This window comes from Erythrolamprus reginae, chromosome 1 (genome assembly GCF_031021105.1).
Source record: "Erythrolamprus reginae isolate rEryReg1 chromosome 1, rEryReg1.hap1, whole genome shotgun sequence".
NCBI classification, from domain to species: Eukaryota; Metazoa; Chordata; class Lepidosauria; order Squamata; family Dipsadidae; genus Erythrolamprus; species Erythrolamprus reginae.
Window position 1 is genome coordinate 188,423,560 of NC_091950.1, and position 13,063 is coordinate 188,436,622.

At 40.0% G+C, this 13,063-nt stretch overlaps 1 protein-coding gene across 1 annotated transcript in view; it reads left to right on the forward strand.

Moving 5' to 3' along the window:
- Nucleotides 1-1,777: 1,777 nt before the first annotated feature.
- Nucleotides 1,778-13,063, forward strand: part of NOSTRIN (nitric oxide synthase trafficking) — a 58,239-nt gene continuing 46,953 nt past the window's right edge. Inside the window, exons 1-2 of the mRNA XM_070731723.1 lie at nt 1,778-1,862; nt 5,720-5,805. Of these exons, the coding sequence (XP_070587824.1) occupies nt 1,836-1,862; nt 5,720-5,805 (113 nt within the window). The 5' untranslated portion in view covers nt 1,778-1,835. The remainder of the gene's footprint in view (nt 1,863-5,719; nt 5,806-13,063) is intronic.

Genomic DNA, 13,063 nt, shown 5'->3' on the forward strand with positions numbered 1-13,063 from the left:
ATACACCTTGAATGAAAACAGCTTGCATAATCCTAGGTGTGCCTTGCCTGTGTTTGCTCTTGTCTCTAGCAAAGAAAGATGGACACGCCTTGAATTATTCAATGTGCTTGGAAGGTATGTGGAGGGAAGATTGGGAAGGGAACAGCAGAAATGCCTGTCTTCAGCTGTTTCCCATAAGGAATGAGACACGTTTCCTTGTTGACATCATGTGGTAGTACAACTATCCAACATTTATAGGCAGCTTCTTAGCCATCTACATCTCTCACAGGCATTAATCTATAATCCTTCCCTTCTTTGGGAGCTTCCCATGGTCTTTTTCACGAGTCCAGACTGAGCAATATGCTTAAGAGTTGAGAGTTGAGTTGAACATCTTTTAACAGCTACCTTGGTCCAAGGAGAAGCTAAGAAACAGAACACCAAAAATAAAGGTCTTTTTTCCCTCCTTGGATCTTGCATTTACTTCTTAAAATTTTTCCCTGGAAAAACACCAAGAGAAGACAATGTCACTAATTAAAACAACTTTTATGTGCTTATGAAATCACATCAAGGGAGGATCAGCAGTACTTTGTGGGAAGAAGTTGTGGAAGTTATAAGTGGTACAGCTACTCAATATAATTTGGTCATGCTAATGGTTCTTGGAGAACCTGGACAGAAGTGTTTGCTACATTGATTTTCTTGTGTATAGTCCAGTACGGATGCTTCAAATTTACCATCAGTGACATGGTAAAGTTTTCAGACACATAACTGGTCCAGTCACCTACTGAGCTTTATGATATTATCATCTGAATTACAAGGGAGGGTGGTCAGTTCTAACCAGTGAAGGGCTACCAAAATTTTTACTACCACACTGTGGGCGTGGCTTTTGCAGGACGCCCTGCATTTTCCCCCCAACATCTTTCAGTGCAAACTGGGTGCTCTGGGGTGGAGCTTTTTTGCTACCCCACTGCATTTCTCACCTCCCCCCCCCCCCGGGTCCAGGCAGTAGCCCACCCCCCTGATTCTAACACACCCTTATGCCCACTCTACCCTTAGGGTTTGTCTCACTTTTCATTCTACAGTGGTGCTCTGTTTGCAGGCTGATTTAAAAATGCTCATTTTGACCAACAAAAAGACAACAAATGTAAAGATAAACATAAACATAACATGCATATCATTGTTAATAATCACATAGTAAAAGTCACATTACCCTATCCATATTGTTTTTTAAAAAAACACTTTAAAATATAATTAATCATTCTCTCAATCCTTTTTTGGTTTCTAACCTGTTTCTGTTAGCCATTGATAAAACAAATCCCATGTTAAAAAGTATTCTGATTCTTCCTTCTCCTTTATTTTTTAGTGTTAGTCTGTCCATCTCTGGGCAATCTAATTTTTTTTAAAAAAAATAACACTTCCATCTGAAGGGATCTCTTCATTTTTCCACCGTTGTGCAAAAACAATTCTTGCTCCTGTTCAGACTTGTAAAATGAGATATGCATTCCCTTTATTATTCAAAATGAATTGTACTCAGACAACACACTGTTCATATATAGATATTAGGTTTTTATGTTTATTTTTAAAAAATGTATCAATAAAATCTAATAAATAAATTAATTAATAAATTAAAAATTAAAAATCATTTAAAACATGCTCAGAAATCTCACTCCAAATTGCTTCTAGCCTTTTGATTTTCACTTGTCTATCCGGAAGTGCACTGGATCACAATCACCCATTGGGCTAGTCCCTTAATTACTTTGTATTTGCTTTTCTCATATGACCTAATTGCTTGCCGTGAAACACCCAGCCTTAGTCTTATACCAAACTGGAAATGCTACTGCAATAGCAGGCAGCTCAGAATGAAGAACCCACTTGCTGGCTGCATGGTGAGTAGAAAAATGGGCTTTTCTGTGCAATTCTTCCCTTCTGTCTTTTCCCTTTTGACCAGAGGACTAGATAGTCTGGGGACAGTAAAGGACATGGAAGCAAGCAGGGATAATTCCTTCTTCCTGCAGGTCTTGTTGAGGGCTTCTACCTGGAAAGCTGGCTTCTGGATTGAGCAGCCGGCCCCTGGATTGAGCTGTGCCATACAGCCCTGCATTCTCTGAGCACCCTTCCTTCTTTATCTTTTTACTCTCCAGATGTTCTGTCTCCAACTTGCGTACTCTTCCTTAAGGCTAATGGCAAGCATCCCAGCTCCTTTTGTGCATTCTCAAAAGCTGAGGCATTGTTATTGTTCACCTCTGGTTCATATCTAGATTTTCTGACTGGAGGCCCCCTGCAAAAATGGAAATATTGAGTATGAACGATAAAAAGAAAGTGCAGGGGACGAAATCCAGTGGGAAAGAGCCCAAGCATCATAAGATCCTCCTGGATGCCGCGTTTGTTGGCTTGAGTCTCATCTTTGAGGCTGGTGGGCATCCACGAAGTTTTTAAAACTTTTTTTCCCCTTAAATATTTGTGTCAGAAGCACCTTGAGGCACTTCAAGGTTGAAAGGATTAACCCAGTAATATCACTGTTGCGGGGTGTGTGTGCGTAGTTGGGCACTCAGGTCTCAAATGCGGACTTGCTAAACTTTAACCTAACCACGCAAGACTCCATGCTCCGTATTGAGGGTCGAAAGGGTGTCAAAGAACATGTATGTCATGGACATGGATATGCCAGCTGTTATTAAAGGATTAAAATCTAGGCCTGCTGTCGGTCACAGAACTATGCTCATCATAATCAAGTAAAGATTGAAATTGGACTGTGAGGTGCTAGAGAAACAATGTACATATGGTAAATGCACTATACTTTGGTCCCAGTTTAAATCACTATGCAAAATATTTTGATGAAATAGCCCTAATATATTTTTCTTCAAAAATACTAGACTGAAGTGTAGATTTTGCAATGAAGCAACTATCACACCCTGATGATTTCACACTGGCTGGATTTTAAAAAAAATACAAAATTCACACAGGGAGCTATAATATAGGACAAAAAGTTTTCAATATACTTCTTTAAAAGTAAAATACTGCCATGCCCTTTGTGCTAAAATTCTTGGGCTGCTTCATGGTACAAAACCACTGTAGGTTGAATGGTAGCTACTACAAATTACAATGCTGAATAGACACACATACCTTTTTGAGGCAAGGATAATATGATTATCCTTACGTCAAATATATCAGCTTTGCTGGCTGGAGAATTCTGGGAGTTGAAGTCCTCCAGGCTTAAAGTTGCCAAGGTTGGAAATCCCTGCTCCATATGACATGGGTGACATCACACAAGAGCTTCCAGGATGATTGTGTTACAAATACCCCTTTGCCAGAATCCTCCTCTTGCCCAAACATAACCTGTTTTCCCTGTTCAGCCTCCCCTCTCCTAGAACTCCTTCCTTCCCCTTGTTTGCTGAAGAGACTAAGGTGGGAAATCTGTGGGAGAAGCTGGCAGACTTCCTCCAAAACCTGCAACCAAAAAAAACCAGCGGGTGGGGTAGTTATTCAGTATACACTGATGAACAATGTTTTTAAGTAATCTAACGTGAAGTTTAAGGAGTTTAATTAACCCAATATAATTTTGCCATGGAGCCATTTTTGAATTGCACCCCTTCAAAGATCTTTTAAAAAAATAAAAATAAAATATTTTTATTGAAACGATTAAAATATAAAAGAAAAAAAATTAAACAGAGACAAAACTAAACAAAAATGTTGAAAAAATGTGAATTAAAAGAGGAATCAATGGAAAAGCGATTAATGCGTGCAAGCCTAAAATTCACCCCTTTTGCCAGCCGAAGCACCCGTTTTTGCGCTGCTGGGATTCCCCTGAGGCTCCCCTCCATGGGAAACCCCACCTCTGGACTTTTGTGTTTTTGCGATGCTACAGGGGAATCCCAGCAGCGGAATCCCAGCATCGCAAAAATGAGTGCTTCGCTGGCAACGGAAGTCCAAAGGTGGGGTTTCTCATGGAGGGGAGCCTCAGGGGAATCCCAGCAGCACAAAAATGAGTGCTTCACAGGCAACGGAAGTCTGGAAGTGGGGCATCCCAGCGGTGGCAGTGGGTTTGTAAGGTGAAAATAGTTTGTAAGAAGAGGCAAAAAAATCTTAAAGTCTGGGTTTGTATCTCGAAAAGTTTGTATGACGAGGCGTTTGTAAGACGAGGTATCACTGTATTCCCCCTCCCCCCAGTTAGACACTGACAAATCTGTTGCAATGACAGGAGCTTCCTTTCCCCCTTTCAGAACAGGTCCAAAATTTAAAAGACCTCTGATATCCCTCTGCCAATAAAAAATTGCCCACCCTTGTCCGACATCAGAAATCCCTAAGTTTTTCCAGTTCACTTCTCGTTCAAATAGCAGATCGAGAAGGAGGCTGCAAAAAAGTTACAGACAGCGTTAAAAGACAAAATTTCCTCTGGCTGTTTGAAACAACTCTTGGGTGTGTGAAGAGTTACAGAAAAAAGACAATAAAATGCAGTGCCCTTCCTAGCAGTAGGGATTGTTTGTTCAATCAATGATTTGGTCACATTTGTCTCCTGCCTCAGTAAGAGATTCTGATCCTTGCTAGAATCTTTATTTCAACCAATTATCATGGCAGGATTGCAAAACATATGTAACTCTTTTCTCTGAGCTTCATCACTGGGTGGTTTTGACCAGAGGACAGTATGAAAGAAACACATCTGTATCATGTATCATGTTTCAAATTTTATTTTGGGTAGATGCATTGCAAAAAGAAGTGAGGAAAAACTATCATCCTTGAGGATAATATCCATATATTACGGCGTCAAATATATTTCAGCTGGGGAGGCGTGGTGGTTAGAATACAGTATTACAGGCTAACTCTGCCCACAGCCAGGAGTTTGATCCTGACCCACTCAAGATTGACTCAGCCTTCCCTCCTTCTGAGGTCAATAAAACAAGGACCCATATTGTTGGGGGAAATTTGCTGATTCTGTAAACAGCTTAGAGAGGGCTGTGAAGAACTATGAAGCACTATATACAGTATGTCTAAATGCTATTTCTATTTCTATTACTATTTTGATCTTTGGAAATTACAAATATTTCACAGAAAGTCTACAAGGATCTTTGGATAGAGCAGTGTTTCCCAACCTTGGTAACTTAAAGGTATCTGGACTTCAACTCCCAGAATTCCCCAGCCAGCATTTGCTGGCTGGGGAATTCTGGGAGTTGAAGTCAAAATATCTTCAAGTTGCCAAGGTTGGGAAACACTGGGATAGAGTGAGCAGAATGTTTGCCTTTCTCTACTCGAGAGAATCCACTTCATGTGGGTTCAAGCTGTTTTAGGTTCCGCTGCTTTGCATGTACACTTATGTGGATGCTTTGAAAAAGGTGTGGTGATACTGTAAATGCACCTCTTTGTGAGTAGGCTGGGCATTCAGTTTCTTGGGTGGAGATTCCAGATGCTGAAAATTGTTGCATCTGAATAGCTGAAATTCCTGTGCATGCACACTTGCAAATCTGGTCATTGCATATATTCTCACTGGTTCATCCGTTTATGAAATATGTTATTCTTTTAAATTTCCACTCCTTTATTCCCAGTGTTTCCTGCTGGGAAGACTCAATGCCACTCACTCATTTCTCTCTCCCCCCCACCCACTACACACAAACACACAATAGCATGCAAGTACAGTACAGACAATTCCAAATGCTTTATGCCAGAACAACATAGCCAGTCACCCTAGCATAGGCTTGAAATATTGCAAAATGTTAAACCCTCTAAGTGACTTAGTCCCTGTGCTGTGTTTCAGCATGATGAGGCATACCAAGCGCTGAAAGGGTATTCTAAAAATGGAGATAATTACTGCAAGCAACTCTTATCTATTCTTCAACAAAGGTACGTATGAACAGCCTGAAAGAATGCAACAAATTCTGCAACTGAATTGGGTTTTGTTTTCAAATTTGGGAAGGAAGAGAGAATTGCTGTCACGTGGAGCAGGCTTTTAGATGACACTCTGCATTGTTTGCAATTGTTTGTTTAATTTACTCACTCAGTGGTTACCAGGACAGCTAATACTCTGGAGGGAAAAGACAAATTTCAGAATAATATTATATACGTGGATTTTATTTGTTTTCTGTGATATTTGTCTGACTTGATGGTATTGTATTCTCATATACTGTTACCCAAACATGCATAGCGACATCTTATAGGGAAAATATTGAATATTTTTATTTCTATTTGTGATTGGCTACAAGACAGTCAATTTGCTTAAGAAGCTGGCATGTTCGGATACTAAATATTTTACCCCAATTGAATTTGCAGAAATAGCAATACAGGGTGATTAATTTAAAAAAGGGAAATTAAAACTTTTGACCCTCCTAGAGCAGTGATGGTGAACTTTGTTTTACTTGGGTGCGAAAAAGGCATACACATGTGCCCAAAGCCATAATGCAATGGCCTCCCCCCACACATGCAACCCCCCGCTTCCTCCCCATGCATGCACAGAGGCCCCTGACCCTAATCCTAACCCTAACCCTTCCAGTAGGCCCGTTGGGCAGTTTTTCACCCTCTGCAAGCTTCAGAAAAGCCTGTGGAGCCTGTGGATGGCAAAAAATGGCCCAATGGGGCTACTGGAAATTTATTTTCAAGCTTCTGGTAGGGCTATTGGGCTGTTTTTTGCTCTCCCCAGGCTTCAGGAAAAATGGATTGCCCCACCTTCCGGAAGACCGAAAAATCAGCCACCCAGCGCGCATATGCATTCTGGAGCTGACATAGGGCAATGCCTCAAGAGCGGCGCTGCAAGCAAAGGGCGGTCCTTTCATGTAAAAATAAACATGTTTATTTTTAAGTGAAAGGACTGCCCTTTGCTTGCAGCGCCGCTGCGGCGTCCTTTTTCATAAAAATAACAATGTTTATTTTTACATGAAGACCTCCCTTTGAAGGAGCTGGGGAATCCCTCCCACGAAGAGATTCTGGGGGCAGAGCTTTGACGTCACTGGAGGTTGCTAAGGATGCTAAGGTGATCACTTCCTGGATTCCATGGAAACCAAGATGTGATCACCTTGGCATCCTTAGCAACCTGCCGGTGACATCAAAGCTCCAAACGCCGAACGCGACCCTGAACTTTGCCCGAAGTTTCAAAAAAATTTGTGTTCATGTTGGGCATACTGAACACCGCAAAATTCGGTACAGACTCGAATTGTGCGAGTTCGGTTTGCCCATCACTATTCATAATTAAATCTTGGATGGCGTAGTTTTTCTTGTTTTATGAATCATGAGTCTTCGGAGAGGGGCGGCATACAAATCCAAATAATAAATAAATAAATAAATAAATAAATACATATAATTATGAATTTGTATACATATATACAAATATTTCTTAGGACATGTTAAATAGCAGTTGTGATTTTTAATTTTTGATAATGGCATTTGGGTATTCCTGAAAAATATTTTAAATTCAAAATGAGAAGCTCTAGATGATATTTCATGACATATTAAGGCTCTCCGTGTCATGTGTGGCATGTGTGCCCTAGGTTTGCCATCACGGTCCCAGAGAAAATGCCAGTGGAAGAGAAGGCAAAGAGGATGCTAAAGTCATTTCCACAGATATCTTGCAAAGAGCTAAGGAAGTCAACCTGACTTGCACTTTAAACTGGAATAAGCGAAATGCTTCCATTTCACTGGTCTTACTTAAAACACATCTGAGCCAATGAGACATAATTCCCCTTTAGAGACCTATAATAATAATAATAATTTATTAGATTTTTATGCCGCCCCTCTCCGAAGACTGTTATATCAACTGAATTTTAAGAGATGGTGGTGTTCTAGACCAGTGTTTCCCAACTTTGGCAACTTGAAGATATTTGGACTTCAACTCCCAGAATTCCCCAGCCAGCGAATGCTGACTGGGGAATTTTGGGAGTTGAAGTCCAGATATCTTCAAGTTGCCAAGGTTGGGAAATACTGTTCTAGACCAAGTAACAAAGCACAAACAGCATCCAGACAAACTTTGTTTTAATATTTACAAACTACTAATTATTTGTCTTAGAGGTTGTTCTAAAGTCAATGAAATATTAAAGCAGTCTTTAGGAGCAACAGCTGTTAATTAACCTTCTTAACAGACAACAATAGTCCAAGCAAAAAGAATCAAAAGTCCAATGAAGAGTCCATCTGATAACAACACACTATCTTACTATTGATGGCAAAAAGCCCAGGAGCAATTTACAGGAAAATGGACACCTTCCAGACATGAGCCAAACAGGACTTTTGAAGTCAAAAGACACAATGGGAACGAATGAAGTTGTTTCCTGCAAATTGGTCAGCCCTTTTCATCATTTAAATATGCTATGGGAGTGGCTAGTTAATTTTAAGCTTTACTCCCAAGTAGACCTTCTCCTCAGGAGCCACTCTTGCCTTTTGGCAGCTCTGCATGCACGCACATTGAGGACAAGCTTCTCCTCTTCTTTGTCTTTGTCTTCTGCCCTCATGGCAGCATCAGGAGGTTCTGAACACCCTGGTTGAATCTCTGGCACCAAGTCTTCTCCAGCCTCCTCATTGTCAGACTCTGCTGCACAGGCTGATGGCGAATCACCACAATCATCCTTGCTGTCTGAATTAGCTTCCAGCTGCACAGGCCGCTGGCAGGCCCCAACAGGTGGAGCAAATTCCAGCCAATGGGGAAAGCCACAAGCTCTGCAGAACATTTGTTGGTACAAATGAAATCTATCACCTAGTTAGCATCTATCTATTTTGAAATGACCAAGGTGCCAAAAAATGAATAAATAAGCTCTCTTGAATGAAATGGGAGTGAAATACTGGATCAATGTGTCTTGTGGGTGATTATAAGGAACAGGTAACTCATATGGAAGAGGATCATGTATAAGTTACCCCATCTCCAAACTCAACAGGACTTTAAAGATCTTAAACAGGAGACCTTTGAATTAAGTTCAGTTATCAATTGAGGGAACACAATCTGAAGTTAGTTGGGGGAAAGATCAAAGGCAACATGAGAAAGTATTATTTTACTGAAAGAGTAGTAGATCCTTGGAACAAACTTCCAGCAGACGTGGTTGGTAAATCCACAGTAACCGAATTTAAACATGCCTGGGATAAACATATATCCATTGTAAGATAAAATACAGGAAATAGTAAAAGGGCAGACTAGATGGACCATGGGGTATTTTTCTGCCGTCAGTCTTCTATGTTTCTTCTATGTTTCTATCAATTGAAAGCCAATATTGTATAACTCTTGTAATAAGGGAAAAACATATTCTGGGTGACAGCTGCTTTAATTCCCCCATTGCTGTATTTATTTTGATCGTCTCTAGCAGGGGTGGTTCATTATTTTGATAATCTCCTGGTTCAGACCGGTTTGCTTAAACCAGTAGCGATCTGCTGGTGATGTCACAATGATCCAGTTCAATCAGTGCCAGTCCATGGGCACTGCCAACTTTTTTTTTGCATTTTTTAATTTTTTAATTTTTTTTTCTTTTGAGCATGCACAGAAGCTGAGTTTCTGTCCCTGTGCATGCACTATCTTGTTTTCTGCTTCTTCTTTTTTTAAAAAAATTATTTTTCACTTTATGGCTTAGTTAGGAAATCTACAGTCCTCAAACTGTGTTGAATGTTAGTCCCAAGCAGTTTCTGCCATAATGGAGACACAATGAAGGCATTTGAAGCGACAATCTAACAACAATTGTGTGAGCCATATTTTTTCAGTCTTAATTGGCATGGGAACCATTGAATCAGATCTTCAGCTTGGTTCATCCTACAGGATTTGATTCTGGAGATGGGAATTACGTAAGAATAGTCACACCCTCATTCTGAATAACCTCTTACAACATGGGAAACTCTGGCTATTAATTTTTATGCTTTAGCTAATTTCAATATGGAATAATTTTAAACTATTCTATACAATTTGAAATGGATGACATTTAATTGAAATCTACCATTCTACTTCCTTCATATCAGTTGTATCTCTAGGTTAGAAAACACCTTTTTGCAGCAGTTATTGTTGATTTTTATAGTCCATAACAAAACTTCCATAAGATTTACTAAGATCACTGAAGAGAGAGGGAAGACTTTTAGCTGCAGCTTATCTCATCCTGAAAACACAATCCATTTTCTTCTCAAATATTTTGAGCACCATGGCTTTCATTAACTGTACCTTTCAAAAAGCAATTGCCACTCCCCTGAAGATTTGCCTTGCATCTTAAACCTTAGGACTACCTTTGTATGACTTTTATGAAAGTGATGCTCTTATAGATAGAATGAAACATTTTACCATCTGTGCAGCTAAAGGGAGAGGGGGAAGTTGAATAAAAACCACTGCTCTTCCTTTCATAAATGCTGGAGCATCAGAGGATTCCCCGCCCCCATAATACTGAGAAAATAAAATGTACAATTTTTAAGGAGCTAATCTATTCTTAACAGCCTGGTTCTAATCATGCAAGTATTTGGCTCAGTAGCTAGTTGGATTTGTACATTGCTGTGAGTCATAGTTGGTTTTAACCACAGGTGGATTCCTGCCAATTCGGACCAGTTCTATAGAACCAGTAGCGGAAATTTCCCTCCCCCACTCGCTAAACTGGCAGTGATGGCTGGCTGGACACGCCCCTGAACCAGCTCTCTTGGTGGCGCCATAGATGCCACCATCTTGTTTTTCACTTCTGTACATGCACAGAAGCTTGGTTTTTAGCACTGCACAGGTACGCACATAATATGTGTGTTGTCATGCGGTATGTAATGCATGCACACCCACGCACCATGTGAGGAAGTGAACTAGCAGCGAAGTAAATCAAAACAGCAAACCATGGTTTATTGAATGAAGTACAATGCCTATGTTCATACATAACACAGTAAGCCATACATTTATGTATCAGAGCTGTGGTCTCACAAAACCTGAAGTAAAAAATGAATCCAGATATACAATTTAATGGTGTAATGTCAGACATAGCTGCTCTACAAGTTTATCAAAAAACATATTTGTGTTTGGTTTTAGAATAAGGGTTTTTTAGTTGTTTTAGTATTGGATTTGCATGCTGTTTTTTATTACTGTTGTTAGCTGCCCCGAGTCTACGGAGAGGGGCGGCATACAAATCCAATAAATAAATAAATAAATAGATAGATAGATAGATAGATAGATAGATAGATAGATAGATAGATAAATAAATAAATAAATTTCAATTCTAGATTGCATCTTAGAACACAGGGATCTCCCCAAGTATTTATTTTATGCGTTTCTGATTTCAACTGAGTATTGTTTCAAAGTTGCCATTTAAATTAATTTCGAAATTCTTTACGTCAGTGAATTAGGCCGGGGTAGGCAAAGTTGGCTCTATGACTTGTGGACTTCAACTCCCAGAATTCCTGAGCCAATCATGCTTGCTCAGGAATTCTGGGAGTTGAAGTCTACATGTCATAGAAGAGACAACTTTTCCTACCCCTGAATTAGGCAATCATTTCTTCCCTAATAGCTCTCAGGCACTGTGTCACCACCTGCCATCTTAACCTTTGAAATAAAAAATAACAAGATCTGCCAACTTTGCCTATGAAGCTTTCAACCCCCGAGTGTCAACTGCTACAGTCAGTATTTAAGAAAAATAAAACTCAGAGTCCTTTTTAAGGTTCAAAAGTGAATTTATCATAAATCAGAACTGAAAGAAATCAAGGTTAAAGCAAAGACTGGAGAAAAAGGCATGATACATGCATATATCAAACCCCTTTTTGACCCCCCCTTTGGGAAAATTGCCAATCCCTAGTGTCCATGACCATCAGGTGGATGCATGTCACATTTATGGAATGTAACTTCTAACGATCTCCTTCAGGTCACCTGGTTTCAAGGAAAATGAAACTTATCTCTCTTCATAGGGCCTCCTGTTCTCTTCCCCCCCATCACCCCAAGACCCCTCCCCATTACTATTGGCAACCAAGCGTAGAGATATGCAGAAAATATAGTGAAGGTTGACAAGAGACTTTTATGCTGTTTTCCTGAAGTGTGTATTAGCACTTTTCCTAGGGAGGTAGTAGCAATTTGCACAGCTGCCACTGATTGGCTAATCTAGAGGCAGGAGAAATAAATGGCTGTCAGTGGCTAGCAGGCTTCAGGGAAGCCCTTAAAAGCGGCTTCCCTGAAGCCTGCTGGCAGTCTGTATTAGTTCTAGCTAATAGGCAATAAAGTGAACTGTTTCTATGACTTGCCCTATCATTTGCACATGAATCTAACAGTTTTTCCCCTTCCCTGTGATAGTGTAGATACCCACAGTAATACGCAGCATTACTCAAACCTCAGAGCATTTCAACAAAGGCTGCTTTAGATATTCAATTGTAACTTATGAGGACCCAGATTGTTGGTGGCAATATGCTCACTTTGTAAAACGGCTTAGAAAGGGCTGTAAAGCACTGTGAAGCGGTATATAAGTCTAAATGCTAAATGCTATTATCAAATCAAGAATAAACAAGAGAAACTGCTCAACCTATACACATCTGTGTCAGGATTAGTATACAGATCTGCGATCAGTGCCTTCCAAGGATCCAGTTATGTCACCTCTGGCTGTAATAACTGTTTTAACTGTCTTCCCGTTATTTGTCCTATACGCTTTCTTACAGTCCTCTCCTGCTCCACCCTCATTCAAGGAGCATGTTTGATAAATTACGTTCCAGTCGAAGCCAGTCAGAGTGGCTGTGAGAAGGAAACCAATTTTCTCATGTAAATTACATGAGTGCTGAGGGCAAACAGGGCATAACTGATTCATGACAGTGCAAATGAGAATTCTTAGGAGAGCAGTGCTGACTTTAATATGAGCTGCTGAGTGACATGAATTATAGAGCACCAGGGAAGGATGAAATTTCCAGAATGACAGATACTTTCTGTCAAGTGCAAGGAGCGGCATGCATTGGAAGAGGAAGAGATTTTTGAAAATCAGTCGTTTTGAAAAGGTTTAAATCCACCCTCCTTCCCTAAAGAGCAGAGGTGGGCTGAGGGAGGTTTGCAGAGGTTCGTTAGAACCTCTATTTATTTTTATTTATTTATTTTGTCCAATACACAATGAGGGTTTTAGTGGGTATATATCTATATACACATAGTAAAATATATGATGAAGGTTATAGAGGAGATACTCATAATAAAATATATCTAAGAAATAATAGAAAAGAA